The sequence below is a fragment of the Papio anubis genome, chromosome 15 (assembly GCF_008728515.1).
Source record: "Papio anubis isolate 15944 chromosome 15, Panubis1.0, whole genome shotgun sequence".
Classification (NCBI taxonomy): Eukaryota; Metazoa; Chordata; class Mammalia; order Primates; family Cercopithecidae; genus Papio; species Papio anubis.
Genome location: NC_044990.1, coordinates 13,865,006 through 13,880,804, shown reverse-complemented (window position 1 = coordinate 13,880,804; position 15,799 = coordinate 13,865,006). Strand labels below are relative to the sequence as shown.

The following is a 15,799-nucleotide window of genomic DNA, read 5'->3' as shown; positions in this document are numbered from 1 at the left end:
CTACTATTAGATAAAGCTAAGGAAATGAAATATTGTAAACGTCTTCATTTCATTTTTTATAGAAATTGACATACAAGAAGAGATCTTAGACATAGAAATAAAAAGTGATAGTGTTTAAAATATGTAAAAATACAGCTTAAAATATGTAAAATACTTCTTAAAATATTATTTCCTTGATCTTCTCTTCTCCCATAAATACCCTATCTTTGGATGACATATGCTTTCATAGCTTCATATAACACTATGTCTATGCTGAGTACTCGCTTCAAGAATTTTCAATGGCTATCACCATGTACCTATTACCAACCGTATTTAAACAACAGACTCTCCAAAATTGAAACCAAACCTTAAAGCTTAACCATCTCATATAGTAGCCAGAAGCCCTATGTGGCAGTTGAGCTGCTGGAATGTTGCAACTGAAAGTGAGATGCGTTGTAAGTATGAAAAAAACTGGGTTTTTCCAGCTCAGAATATTTTTAAAAATCGTATTTTCTTATTGAATAGATGTCGAAATAATATTTTCCATATTATCAAAATAAAACACTAGGCTATATACATTATTAAAATTAATACCACCTGCAATTTTTTACTAGAAAATATTAAATTGCACCTGAGGCTTGAATTGTATTTTAATTGGACAATGCTATCCTAGTATACAATTTCAGATAAAATTGCTATAATATTAAAAAATGCTTTTTATTAAAACTGATAATTCAAACTCAAACATCAAAAAATACATCTTCCTACACAAATCTTTTCTTCCTCATCTAGTGATACTATTTTGTAGTATCACTATCCTTTCTTTTTTTATTTTTATATTATTTTTATTGTATTAAAAATATTTTTATCCATAGGTGGTTGAATCTGTGAACGCAAAATACAGAGGGCCAATTTTACACACATACATATATATACACATACATAAATATATAACATTTCTTGTTCAAAGAAACATAATTACTATTCAACTTTACAAAATATTTCCAACTTGCAATCAAAATAATTTTACCAATTCACACTCCTCCTATCAGGGTATAAGCATTCTAAGTCTCAACATCTTTGCCAACTTCTTGGAATTTTGCAAATACACTAAGTACAGAATGATACTTCACTGATATTTTAATTTACATAACCCTGGGAGTTTGAGAGGTGAGCAGTTTTTCATATCTTCATTGACCATTTGTGTGTCCTGCTTTCTAAATGGCATTTTCATATGTCATCCCCCTTAATTAACTTATCTTTTTCAGGTGATTTGTGAATTATTTTTATAATTCTTTGCCAGTTTTATTCATTATAATTACCCCATGTCTGTGATTTGTATTTGTACAAACCCGGCCCAACTATCCTTTCAATCATAGGGTAAGAATCACCTACCACTGAGTCCTAAAGCACACATCACACAACACATCTTTCCTCCCTTTTCTTCACTGACTGAAGTCTGAGTATCAGTTTAAGATGATCTAAGTTTAAAAGGGATGAAATCGTCTTACCAAGTTTACCTCCCATATGATTTAGTTACATTTCTCATGTTCATAATAAGGACAACTCAATAAATTTGACTTAAGCACATCATGAATTTTCACACTTCCACATAAAAGGTCACAAACTAAAATGACTGCAAATAGCTAACAACAATGTGTAAACTAGAGTAGGAGACAGTGAAGAGTGGTGAAGACCAAAACTAAACCTCTTTGTTGAGTCCTACAGATATTACTGTGGGCCAATTTCACCCACAGGACACGTTTGCTTCCCCTCCTTTACCATCTTGCTCCCCCAGTTTGTAACACCTCTGCATACATTTCCTTTACCTTAAAGGTAGAGCTCAAGACTTTTAGTCATTTAGAAAATATACATGTTGATTACTCACTATTAGTCAAGTACACTCCCTGGCATTGTCAAAAAAGCAGCTAACAAAATTGAAAAAACTCTGCCTCACAGAACATATTCTAAGAGATGATAAGGCAGGAACACATAGTAAATAAAATAAAAAGGAAAAATATGTAACATGTTAGAGGTTACTAAGTTCATGGAAGAAACTATGGTGCAGATAAAACATTTGTAGAAGGATGGTTAACAGGTTTTACTAAGAAGGGGGCATTTAATTGGTTTAAATTATTACAAGGTTAAAAATGATCTCACACTAATATAATAATGTGTCTGACAAAATTACCAATGGTGCTTACATAAGCAATAACCTACAAAATTCAAATCAAGACTTAGTACATAATTTTCAATGAAATTCAAATCAAAATTTAGTACATAATTTTCAATGAAAATTTTACAAAAGATGGTGGAAATGATCTAAATAAACAGCTGAGTTAATAAAGGAGGGGAACCAAAACAAACATTTGAGTTTAAAAAGTAAAGAGCAGGTAATCATATTTAAAGGAATATCAATGAAAATAATATAGTACTTTGTAAGGGAATGAAATTAAAATAAGAGATCACTAGTTACTTAAAACTGTAGCCAGCTCCTTCACTAATTACAATTTCACATAGCTTATCTTATACATTCTATTTTTATTCAGTAGTAATGATTTCAAGAACATGATCTGATACATTCTACTCTTACACGTAAAACTCTAAAATAGAATACAGTCATATCTTGTTACTAAACATGCTATGTGACCAGACTGTAGCTCATAAAAATTATTCATCATGTCCTTATAAAGAACATTAACCTGTATTATAAAATCAGGCTGACCATTATAAACATATCCACTTGATGAATTCATAATATAAAAACAAGTTTGGAACTTGGACCATGATATTAAAAGATATACTAGAAGCAACACAAGGCCTTCCACATTACTTTAAAAAAAAAAAAAAAAAAGCCTGTTGTTTTTGCATACCAATTAATGCTGTTGGGTAGCAGATTTGCATTCTAAAATTATTCTTCAGAAAATATTTTTCTAAAATTGTGTCTTTTAATTTCCCTACTCAAAATCCTACTATTCTGGATTGTAAATAGTATATAAATGTATAAATGAATATTCTCTTCAACCGCATGTTACCTTCACCTCTTAGTAGTACTTATTTCTTCTTCCTTTTATTACTGTTAGTGTAAAAAAAAATCTCTTTCCTAATATAAGAAAGATATTATCTTATTCATCTTTTTTCCTCCTGATCCCTACCCTAATTTCTCAGGAAACATTTAACTGAATTAATGTCATATTCAAAAACAGAGTAAGAACAGAATAGGTAGGAAAAAACACAGCCTGGGAAAAGAAGAAAGAAGATCTCTAACTCTGCTTTTAAATGTATTTCCTTTGATTAACAGTTTTAAAATATTTTTATATTTTGGTATTTGTATTCATTTTCTCAAGTAAAGCTATTTTAAAAGGAGATCTATACTTGGATAATTTATAGTTATAAATCTGTAACTTTTAGATGGAAATACAATTTAAATCTCATAGAAAATGTAAGCTCTGGAATTTGATCCATATATTACTTTTATGTGGTGGCAGAACACACAATTTTTAAGAAGTACTATATGTAATATGGCAAACCATATTTAGAAACAATATCTGAGAAGTTATAAAATTGCTGCATTATAGTATCCACTCCAGAATTAACTAAACCAAATAGGAGCACTGGAGGTTACAAAGAGAAACTTCTATTCAATAAAGAGAGATTGTTCCAACATTTAGATTAGCCCATAACGGAACAGGTTATCAGAAACGTTCATTTTTATTGTAGAAACCATTATACATACACACACATATACATATAATGTGAATGAGTATATATTCAATAAATTGTGTAAAACTATTGTAATTGTAGAGGTACATCATAAAGTAGTCTATTATCCATTCTGCTCCTCCCAGGACTTCAAGGTTTTGCTCCAAATAGCCTAATCCAACCAGATTATTCATTTGTTGTTGTTTTGGTAGGGAGTGATAAGGGAGGGTAGTAAGTAATGATTAGCTCAGAGACTCGGTATCAAAGTTTAGCATTCTCATAGCAACAACTGATTCAATGGTAGGCCAGCCAAGCTCTAAGCTAACCAATCAAATTGGAGAGAAGAAACTTGCTCAATTGACAGAAAGGAGCTCACTTTCTTTACCTGGATGTGAAGGCATACAGCACCAATTCTCTCTGGCAGCATTGTGACCTCAAACAGTATCGGCTTTAGCATAAAATCAACACTGTAGCTGGTACAGTAGAGATACAGACAAAACCTGGGTCTCTGATGACATTATTGAGACCCAGATAACCCAGCCCTGAAAGACAGTTTACTGTTGCCGCTTTTCCAACCTTTTGCTGCCTTTCCAACATTCCCTGTCCTATTCTCATGCTTGGGATGCTCTATTGCCTACTGGTTTCTAGTTGGGTTTGACTAATTGAAGACATTACCAAGAAATTAAAGGACAGAAAGAAAATGAATTTGGGTATATATTTTCCAGATTTTACCCCTTCAGTACACTTACACTATACTCCTTTCTTGAAGACCACACTCCCATCAAGTACCCTTCTCCTAATAGCCACAACAACTTTCTCTTTGGGTTATACTAAACACTTATTTCCCTCATCTCTTCAAATCTTGCCAAGCTCCCTGTTTACAACTTTTTAAATACCCTTGCATTAAACTCTTCTCAAAAACGTAGGTTGAGTATGCCATCTGTTTCTTGCCAAGAATATAACTGACAAGCCATCTAATACTAGACTTTCAGTTACATTCGTTAGTATATTTTCTTAATGTTTAAGATACTTTGAATCAAATTTTCTACTAACCACAATCAAAAATATCCTATTGAATCACTGGATAACCTCTAAGTTTTCCATAAGATCATATTTTGGCAAAACAAAACAAAAACACCTTAAAATTTTTTGTGGAACAGTAAAATTTTTATTAATAAAAAGGCCTCTCACATACTCTCTTCCTAAGATATCTTCTATGACAAGGAGATACAAAAGCTAAGTTGCAGTTAACCAGGAACCTGTTATCAGTTAAGCAATTAAAAAATGAAAATTCTATTACTATACTATTAATACTAACCTTGCCACTGATTATTTAAAAACAATACAATGTGAGCATTTCTCTAAGAAAGGTAAAAGAGTTACTCTTTCTTAGGTAATCAGACAAGCATGCAAGGACTTTTCATATACTCAATTCAACAACTATTTACTGAGCCAAGCACTGTTCTAGGTGCTGAAGATATAACAATAAGGGGAGACAAAAATATACATATATTGCCCCTGCTTTCATGAATCCTACATTCTAGCAGAAGGAGGCAGAAAATTAGTAAAAAATATAAAACATGCCAGAATGGTGCTACACAATTAGCAGGGTACATAAACACTGATGGTTATGGAAGGAATACTAATTTAGTTAGAATGATCAGAGAATATTTCTGTGATAAGGCATCATATAAGCAAAATCCTGAATGAAGCATACAACCAAATTCTGTGAGTATCTGAAGAAAGAGTGACGGAAACAATGGGGGAAGTAAATGCAAAAGTCCTTGGGTAAATGCTTACCATTTTATTAGTTTCTAAGGAAAAGGCAAAAATACCTTGCCTAAAACCGAGAAAGCAAGAAGAGTCGGAAGAGATGATGTGAGGTATAAAGCTTATGACTTCATTATGAGAAGGATGAAGACTTGAATAAGATTGGGCACATTTTAGGACAACTAGTCTAACTGCAAGTGAAAAATTGACTGTAGGTAACCAATGGTAAAGGATGATCATGGTTTGAACTAAGATGATATCAACGGACATGGTAAGGAATTGAGAAGTAAGGAAGTAGTAATTGATTCTGGATATGTTTTGACAGTAAGACAACATAATTTCCTGAGAGTTTGGATCTAGAGTGCAAAAAAAGTAGAGTCAAAAAGAATTAACTTTTTGGTTTCAACTACTTGTTGAATGGTAATGCCACTAAATAAGATAAAGAACTCTGAAGGATGAAACGTGTGAGAAAAATAAGTTTGGATAATTTAGTCAAGAAGATTACTAGAAATCCAAGTGGAACCAAAAGTAGGAGAAACAACTGAGGCAATTAGTATTTACAGGATCATGGAAGCTGCAGAAGTAGATAATCTCAATTAGAGTAAGGTACTGTGTAGATGGAAAAGTGAAACGCTTTCCAGGATTAATCACTGGGACAGAACAGTCATCAGAATTTAGAAAGATGAAGCAGAACTAATGAGACAGAATAAGTAAGAAAAAAAGAAAGAAAGCCATCAAAAAACACAATACAATAAAGTATTTCAAGAAGGAAAGAATGTTCAACTGAAATATTCACAGGCCAAATAAGATAAGGACTGAGAAATAATCACAGGACAGATTATGAAGGCCACTGGTGATAAAGACATGAGCCATCTTAAAGGGCATGTAAGAATGAAAGCCAGGTTGGAATACGAGTAGATTTAGGAGTAAACGAGAGTCCAGGAATACAAGGAAGGTTTAAAATCTGAAAAATAATCAATGTAATTCACTAAACTAAGAAAAATGAAGAGAAATCATAATCATCTCAAATACTGCAGAAAAGGTGTTTGATAAAATCCTGTTTATAATCAAGAAAACTCTTAGCAAACTAGAAATAGGTAATTCCTTAATTTAACTAAAAAATCTACAAAAAGTAATCTATTAAAAATATCATACTTACTGGCTAATTATTAAAAGCATTGCCCATGAGATCAGGAATAAGACAGGGATGGCCACTATGACAACTTTTATTCAACACTGCGCTGGCAGTTTTTAGGTGGCATAACAAGGGAAGGAAAAAAATAAAAAACTAAACATTAGAAAGAAAAAAACAAAACTAATCATTCTCCAATGTTGTTATTGTCTACAAAAATTTTTCTGAAAAAATCTACAAATGACTAGATTTAATAGAGGAATAGAAAGACTGGTATATAAAAGTTCAATGTAAACATCAATTATAATTCTATGTACCACTAACAAAAATCAAAAATTTTAATTGCTTCTTGGCCTTTTGGGTAAGATCAAGTGTAAAAAATTAAAATTTTAAGGGCATCAAATAATATTAAGTATCTGGAAATAAATCCATCAAAAAGACATAAACTGTTTCATAGAGAGAAGTACAAAAGAAAATCTCAATTAATAAAAGAACATATCAAGTATATGACCTGAAAGATTCAATATAGGAAAGATGTCAATATAATACAATAAAAATCCTCATGTTTTTTGGTGGAAGTTAGTAAGCTGATATATATGGAAATGCAAAGACCCAAAAACAGTCAAGGCAGTCTTCAAGAACAACAGTAAAGTTAGATGACATACTCTTAAATATCAGGCCATACTAAAAAGCTATACAAATTAAAATACTGTTGTACTGTCTGAAACACACCAAAAATTCACAGTCATACATGGTCATCTGATTTATGGCAAAGATTAGACTGCAATGAGATAGGAAATCATCTTTTCAAAACATGGTACTGGGCCAGCTAGATGACATACATGGGGGAAAAAAAGAACCTTGACCTTTATACCTCATACCATATATAAAATTCAATTCCAGATAGATTATAGATCTAAATATGAAAGATAAAACAAAATTTTGAGAAGAAAACAGAATAATCTTATGGCTTCAGGATATGGGTCTAACTGGTCATAAAAGAAACTGAAAATGTAACCTATACTAAAACTAGTAACTTCTGTTTTCAAAAATCACCATTAAGAGAGTGAAAAGGCAAGCCAAAGAAGAAGAGATAATTTGCAGTGTATATCCAATGAAGTGATTACATCCAAAATATATGTATGATTTCCACAAATCAGTAACAAAATGACAGACAACCCAAATGAAAACTGTCACTCTGAAGCAGTATTTAACAAAAGAAGATATCCAAAAGTAAAATAAATATACGCTCAACTTTATTGTCATCAGGGAAATGCAAATTAATGTGATCCAAAGAATGGAGGAATATATTTGCTAAACATTCATCTATTAAAAAAACTCCTACAAATCAATAATAAAAAGGCACATATCACAATCATTAAATGGGCAAAAGAGCTAAAGGTATTTCTTCAAATCAAAGAACATATATCAATAAATAGCTAATAAGCATATGAAAATAGACAACAAGCATATGGAAAGATATTCAGCACCACTATTCATTCCAAAAATGCAAATTTAAAATTGATAAGCCATTTCACACCCAGAAGGAGGGCCAGAATCAAAAAGAGACATACAAAACAAGAGTTGGTAAGGATGTGGAAAAATTGGAACTCTTAAATATGGTTGGTAGGATGTAAAATGATGAAGTCACTTTGAAAAACATCAGTAGTTTATCAAATAGTTAAACATAGGACCCAGCAAATTAACTGCTAGGTATCTACTGAACAGAAATAAAAACATATGTCCACATATAACCCAGTACATGAACATTCATGGCAGCTTTATTCATAGAGCCAAAAGATAGAAACAACACAAATGTGTATCAACTGATGAATGGAGAAGCAAAATGTATACATACATCTAATGGAATATTATTTAGCTATAAAAAAGAATGAAGTTGTAAAATATGCTATAACATGGATACACACTGAAAACATTATGCTAAGCAAAATGGACCAAATACAAAAAGACAAATATTGTATGATCCCACTTCCGTGAAATATTTAGAATAAGCAATTCATAAAGCCAAAAAATGAATTATGGGTTGACTCAGGGCGGGAATCATGATGACAGAGGGAAAATCGGTAAAGGAAATGAATACCAAAGAAGATAAAAGATTAATTTTCTATAATTATATATGAAAATGTCTAATTTTATTCAAAATCTAGGAAAACTGCAAATTAAAACCACAATGAAAGAGTATTTTGCATCCACTAAATTGACATTATAAGATTTGAAATATTAACATACATTTTTACTTGAAGGCTTTTACAAATATTTCTAACTATAAGCTAAGTTTTAAGTAAAAGAATGTTTACTTTATAATTTTCTGATACATTCTCAGTAAACAAACAAAAGCATATTTAAAGGGGTAAGTCTTCACAGAAATCCTGTCACACACAGTAATCTTACAAAGGCATTTCATATGTTATCAAATCATGTTAAATGTAGCTTATCATACATCTTCTAAACAATTATTATAAACTAGATATAGAAAAAGAGCATTCTATCATTTAAAAAAATAAGTCAAAGAGCCTTAAGTTCTTAGTAACGTTATGGAAAAAATCATCTCAATAAAGAAATGCTGCCAGTGATCGATCTACTTAACAATCTACCACTCTTCAATCATTAATCCTTAAAGAAAGGTCAACACTTGTTTTAAAGAAAAGACATGTTGTATACAAAATATGTATAAAGACATGTAATATATAAAATATAGCATATTTTAGAACTTGATTCTTTTTGTGACTAAATAATATTCAATTGCATGTATATACCACATTTTGTTTATCCATTAATCAATTGATAACATTTCAAATGCAAAACAATTGGAGGTAAAATTAAAACTACTTCAAAATATCTTCTCAATTTTTTTCCAAAGGAAATATGTTTATCCCTTAGTTAAGATCTCACTTCTATTACTTCTCAAATAGTTTCATTTTCAGAGCAGCTGAATATTATGGAGTTAACTAACAGATAAGAAGAGGTCTGAGAGTGCTAATAAAGGGCATAGGTATTTGTTATAAAAAAATTTATTCATGAAATCCCACTTTAACTTTTAAAGGAAATCACATGATACAATTAAACTCTTGTGAGATCATAATCAGAAATTCAGCACTCATTATCATAAAAGCACAGCTGTGACTAAAGCAAAAGAGGTCATAAAACATAAATGACACAAAATAGGAAAAAGTAAACCCATCTAATTTTTATTGTTTATATTATGTATAGATCAGAAAAAAACTACTTTAAATAATATGTAATAAGAGCAGGGAAAAAGAACACAAAATAATGTTTCTATTACTACAAAATAAAAATTTTGACCGCATAATTAAAAAATAACACAAAACCTAACAGGTAAATCCATTTATACTAAATATAAATTAAGATTTTTATCTTAATACAAAAGACTTTCAAGAAACAGTCTAAGGTCAGACGCAGTGGTTCATGCCTGTAATCCCAGCACTTTGCGAGGCCAAGGCGGGCAGATCACTTGAGGCCAGGAGTTCAAGATCAGCCTGGCCAACATGGGGAAACCCTGTCTCTACTAAAAATACAAAACTTTAGCCAGGCATGGTGGTGCGCGCCTGTGATCCCAGATACTCAGGAGGCTGAGGCAGGAGAATCGCTTAATCAAACTCAGGAGGAGGAAGTTGCAGTGAGTCAAGATCGTGCCACTGCACTCCAGTGTGGGAGACAGAGTGAGACACCGTCTCAAAAATAAAAATAAAAAATGAAAATAATCTAAGTGAAAAGAAAGCAAAGAAACAACTACAGTACTCCCTCCTTATCCCGAGGCGATAGTTCCAAGACCTCTAGTGGATGATGTACACGATTTTCGGTCTGAGAACTGAGATAGCTACTAAATGACTAATAGGGAGACAGTGTATACAGCATGAAAAAGCTGAACAAAAGGAAGATTCATGTCCAGGGCTTGTTAAAGAGGGACAGCATGAGATTTCATCACTCTACTCAGAACAGCACACAATTTAAAAGTTATAAATTGTTTATTCCATTTGATATTTTTGAACCCCAGTTGACCATGGGTAAGTGACACCTTAGAAAGCGAGAGTAGAAATAAGGGTGTACTACTATAGAAAACCTTAAGAGAAATGATACTTATTGCTTGAATATAGATGTAAATTTTTTCTTTACTTTTTTTAATTTAAATTTTCTTAATTACACTTCCGATACCCAGTTAATTCCATGTCTACACTGAAATCTCAGACGTTTGGGAATTAGCAAATAGTATAAGTCAATGGAAAGTGAAATTATAGAAAAAATATAATTAGTGGTTGTCAGCTGTCCAACTGTGAAGCTACACAATAAAACCATCAACACATAATCACTTACCTTTTCAAGTAAGTAGCCAATGACTAAAAAGCCTTTTCCACCCAGCATCTGTTCTTGCATGGCTACTGAACTTTTAAGTAGTTCAACCAGGAATGCCAAAAGAGTAGCACTGCATGTAAAGTACAGACATCATTATGTAATCATCACATGTTTATTATAAATACAGCATTCCATTTCAGTATTTTATTATGCCAAAAGATAATAACCATATTCAAATCTAATTTCTATTTTACTGACAATGACTATTATGCCTTATATATGAAAGAATATATTTCCTCATAAGCATGAGAAAACTAGTGTTGTTCTTTACAAATTAAATATAATAAACTGAATCATAACTGTGTAGATTAAACATCAAAGTTTATCTCTACATATATTTATATGTCTGGCTTCAAGTAAACCTAAGAAACATACCCATATCATTTTCCATAATAAAGACTATTCTTTTGAATAACAAGCTATTGTAGAAAATTTTAAATGTATATTTAAAATTTTAAATATAGATGCACTATTGCTTTGTAAGAACAAGTCCTATTTTTAAATAAACTTTTCATTTAGAACTATTCTTCAAAAACACTTGGCTAAAAAAAATCCAGAGAAATATGTAACATATCACTTATGTCCAGGTATGCCCTAAGAAAAGCTCATGAGAGCAAATAAATTATTTATATAATATTGAAATGAAAAGTGACAATTATGCAATACATAAACAAATACATAAAAGCAGATGAAGAGGTGTCAGACAAAGATTAAGCACTTGATTTGTCTTTGGAATGAATGAAGAAATAAAACAAAAAGAAATGATTGCATTGAATTAAGCTTTGATAATGCATTACTTCACAGTTACATATAATGATTTTAACCAGCAACACTGATACATGAATATAGTATTCTGAATAATGGAAATACATATTCCTTCATTGTATATGCTTAATGTAGCTCATAATAAATTGTTATATACCAGATTTTATCAAGAATTAAAACAGTATCAATTACAATGTTTTATAATATACCCTAAATTACCTATTTATATTCATAAGAAAGGGTAAAACCACACATTTCTAAACATATTTTAAAGGCAGGAAGTACTCATTTTTACAAGTGATTCAGACAATTTGGTAATAAGGAAAACTTGAAAATTATTAAAGCCCAAAAGGAATCTGAAGTTATTCTAATTTTTGAATTATTCTAGCTCTTCCAGTTTCAATAGGGATAATACATTTTTCTCCTAATGTGGCTACTTTTGTTCAAATTAGAAATGTTCTCATAACAAGAACCAACAGCAAAATTACCATTATCATTATTATAAAAATTGATAGTTTAATGAATTACATATCAGCTAGACAAAATATAGTATCTAGAAATAAAGTACTTTGTTACAGGAAATTAAAAGTCAATTATATTAACTGACCCTATATCCTTAAACCACAAAAAAAATGTAAACTATCACAAATCAATGATATCCTTTTACTTTGTCCTTAAGCCAAAGATAGACACTTGCAAGAAAAATACAACTACCAAGGAATCTCTTGGGATTTTAAAAAATGTTTCTGTAAAGAAGCACAGCTATTAAACAATCTAGTCCATTTTAAATGAACTGAATAGTCAAGGCCACTTCACAAATAATTGCTAAGTACTGTATTACACATAACACATCTGCCTAGATGTTTAAAAAGAATAAAGAAAACTATGCATAGAGATTACAAAATTTCCTAATCTGTTCGTAGAATTCTTACATACACCAAAGTTAGTGATTTAGTGGGAAAATGGATTCCTAAACATGAGCACTGCCAAAAAGAAAGACTAGAAATGCCTCACAATGGTCCCTATGATCCATGAAAAAAGGCAAAAAAGTATTTCTTACAGTAAATCGCCCTACTATATAGAACCATATAAAATTGCAAGGATGACATGGATTTTCTCATTCTTTTATGTCAGAATAAGTACTCATTCTCAAACATCTAATGAGTTACCTCAGACCTCTAAACACAGTGTAGTTCCATTACAAAAACAGAAATATTAATATTATTATTCCAAAATATTAACACAGGACTCTGCTATCCGTAAAGTGTTAATTTCACTTCAATATTAACCAGGACACCAATTGAAATGTCAATTGCATTCACTAACAAAAGTAGTTTCAATTTATACCTAAAACCCAATGCATAGCAATACCACATCTTTGCAAAAAAAAAAAAAAAAAAAAAAGATCGTTACAATAAGGTATAATTGACATGGTGGACGTAATAGTAAATAGATGGCCATCTTCGAAGAGGTACAATTTCAAACATAATTTAACAAACTTACCAGTAACTAAAATGCATCGGATTGTTGCAGGGCTCACAATAAACTTGCAAAATTCTGTGTACTGCCATACAAAATTTCTCTCCATTCTTGCCTATTTCCAACTCCCCTAGATACAAAGGCAAATATAAAGGATACTTCAGCCCATTCCTATATCTCCTACATACCACTTCCTGTCTAGAACACATCAGTTCATCTGTAGAGGATCTAAATATATACTATAGGATAAACCAAAAAGCAAGTATCTGAGTCAGCCAGAACTAATACAACATAGAACATTCTCTTGAAAAGTATAGCAATACCTGGGAACAGATTTTCAGAGGAGTATTTTACTTCACAGACCAAAAGTATGCTGATTATTATGTCATGATATATAATTGCTAAACTTTTCAACAGACAGTACCATAACACATGTTCTATAAGTAGCAATTCTACTTCAGGAATGGATATGAGTTTGTAATCCTGTATCTTTTTGAGGAAAATGATGCTAATAACCTAGTGGGTGTTTTTTCTTAAAAATAATTACCATCTTGTAATTCTTAATAAGCTTCATTTAAGTTAGAAAATAATATTTATTTCAAGTATCAGATTCTAAAGGGCTAGACCATGGGAAAAAATGAAAGAAATAGTATAATAATACCTCTTATAAATTAGCATATTTATTATTTCTCCAGAGCTTTTTGGCCTTTATTGATAAAGAATACAACAACAGTCTTGGCCCACAAATACCTGAGAATATTTATTAACTATGTATAAACATAACTAATTTGTTTATAATAAAAATATATATATTTCTATTTCATTAAAATTTAAATATGAATTTTGACTTATTTTACTATAACTTTATCCATTTCAATTTGTATTTAACTTTTTTAATAACTAATGTAGATAACTCATGTAATGTGATCCATAAAGTTTTATTATATTTCAGGTACTTATATTATTTAGAATTCAATATATCATAAAGATACACCTAATTCATAACTAAAATGATTAAGAGTGAATATATAAACCTAAGTTCTGTTCAAAGGTAGCTCTCTGAAGACATAAACTGGCTATTCAATTTGGTCTTTACTGAAAAAACTAAGTACCACAACTAGATTGGCTTTTTAAATAACCATCTTTTTATTAAGAAGACTGGAAATACCTTCCATAAAAAGTAAAGATTCCCCCTAAAATCTAATACGTCCTCCCCTTATAAAAGAATGTTGCAAAGTAATTGATTAAGTAGATTAAGTCCCAAATCAGATTTACAGTATCAATAAGGGGGAAAAAATCTTTGGACATTTTCAAAAGGTTTCATCTTTTAAGCCGACTTTAGGACTGAATTACAGTGAAATATTTTAAAAGATGATTACAATTATGTAAAATATTTAATATTATATTTCTATAGTATTTCTCTCACTATATAACTCCTCCTAAATGAGAGTGATCACAGCAGAAATAATTGATTTCACTGTATGTTAATCAATTCAAGTCCACACCCAAGACAATTTCGCATCCAAGATAATTTTCGGTGACACAAAAAAAACTCACAGTAAGTTGTAAGAGCTAATTTCCTTCGTAGTTCAACATTAGAAGGGGCAAACCCATATGTTTCTAACTCCAGGTACATTTAGCAGTCACTTTTAGACAACGCCCTCATGAAGATGTGATCTCAGAGAAGACCAATGCCTACACAGGCAGTGAATGCAGGATGAAATAAGGAAAACTGTGAAATGCAACACAGTAAAATACAAGGACAGATGGATACATAAGATAGTACATGAAATCACTAAGTCTGCCCCTAGCCGTGAAATCTCTTCTCAGTAATTTCTACCTTTTCCTTCATCCTGATAAAAAGGCAAGGCAGCCTTATAAGTTGAATTGCTACCACTGTCATGGATATTTAAGAGCATTCCTTTGAGGCTCTATTAAAAGTTAGGGTATTACTCATGTCTTCCTTTGTCTTGTCAGAGATTTTTAATTTTATGTTGTATACCGTATCTTATTTCTGACAAATATAGTTTTAAAAAAGTATAAAAAAGTGCTTGAAACATGTCAATTTATCTTCTGAAGAAAACAAAATGTTAAAATTTTCATATGTAAAAAAATTCATTCTAAATCTCTTATATTACTATTAGTATACAGTATGTAACAAAATTTATATAGTTTGAGAGCAGAACGCCTTTTTATTATAAGCTCCTTTCATATATTTACTAAAAGCATTCAAAGGTAAAAGAAATAACTTTCACAGTCTAATAGTACTGCAGTTTAACCCCAACTAACATGCCGCCCCTTACAGTGCACTAAATGTCATAGTCCCTTTATGAAAATGTCCTGGGCATTTTACAAATGACAGCCACCACTATAGTAAATATGGATAGATGAATGCTTTAGAAATTTAATAATGTAACTTCCTAACCCCTAAGGAGAACTTAAGTTCTAAATTGGAAAGAAAAATTAGAAACAGGTCATAATTACACACGGATGATCTTAACTATTTATGCATACTCTAATGCCCTTCAAGGTCAAAACATGCCACAGCAGGAAAGCCAAATGCTCAGACCTTTATCTTGG

General features: G+C 31.0%; 1 protein-coding gene across 11 annotated transcripts in view; it reads right to left on the bottom strand.

Annotated features, from left to right (window-relative positions):
* The window catches only part of NBEA (neurobeachin), a 739,922-nt gene that overhangs the window by 573,995 nt on the left and 150,128 nt on the right, over positions 1–15,799 (bottom strand). For all 11 annotated transcript variants that reach the window (XM_031655705.1, XM_031655707.1, XM_031655708.1 and 8 more), the window contains exon 11: positions 10,937–11,045. In XM_031655705.1, coding sequence (XP_031511565.1) covers positions 10,937–11,045 — 109 coding nt within the window. The remainder of the gene's footprint in view (positions 1–10,936; positions 11,046–15,799) is intronic.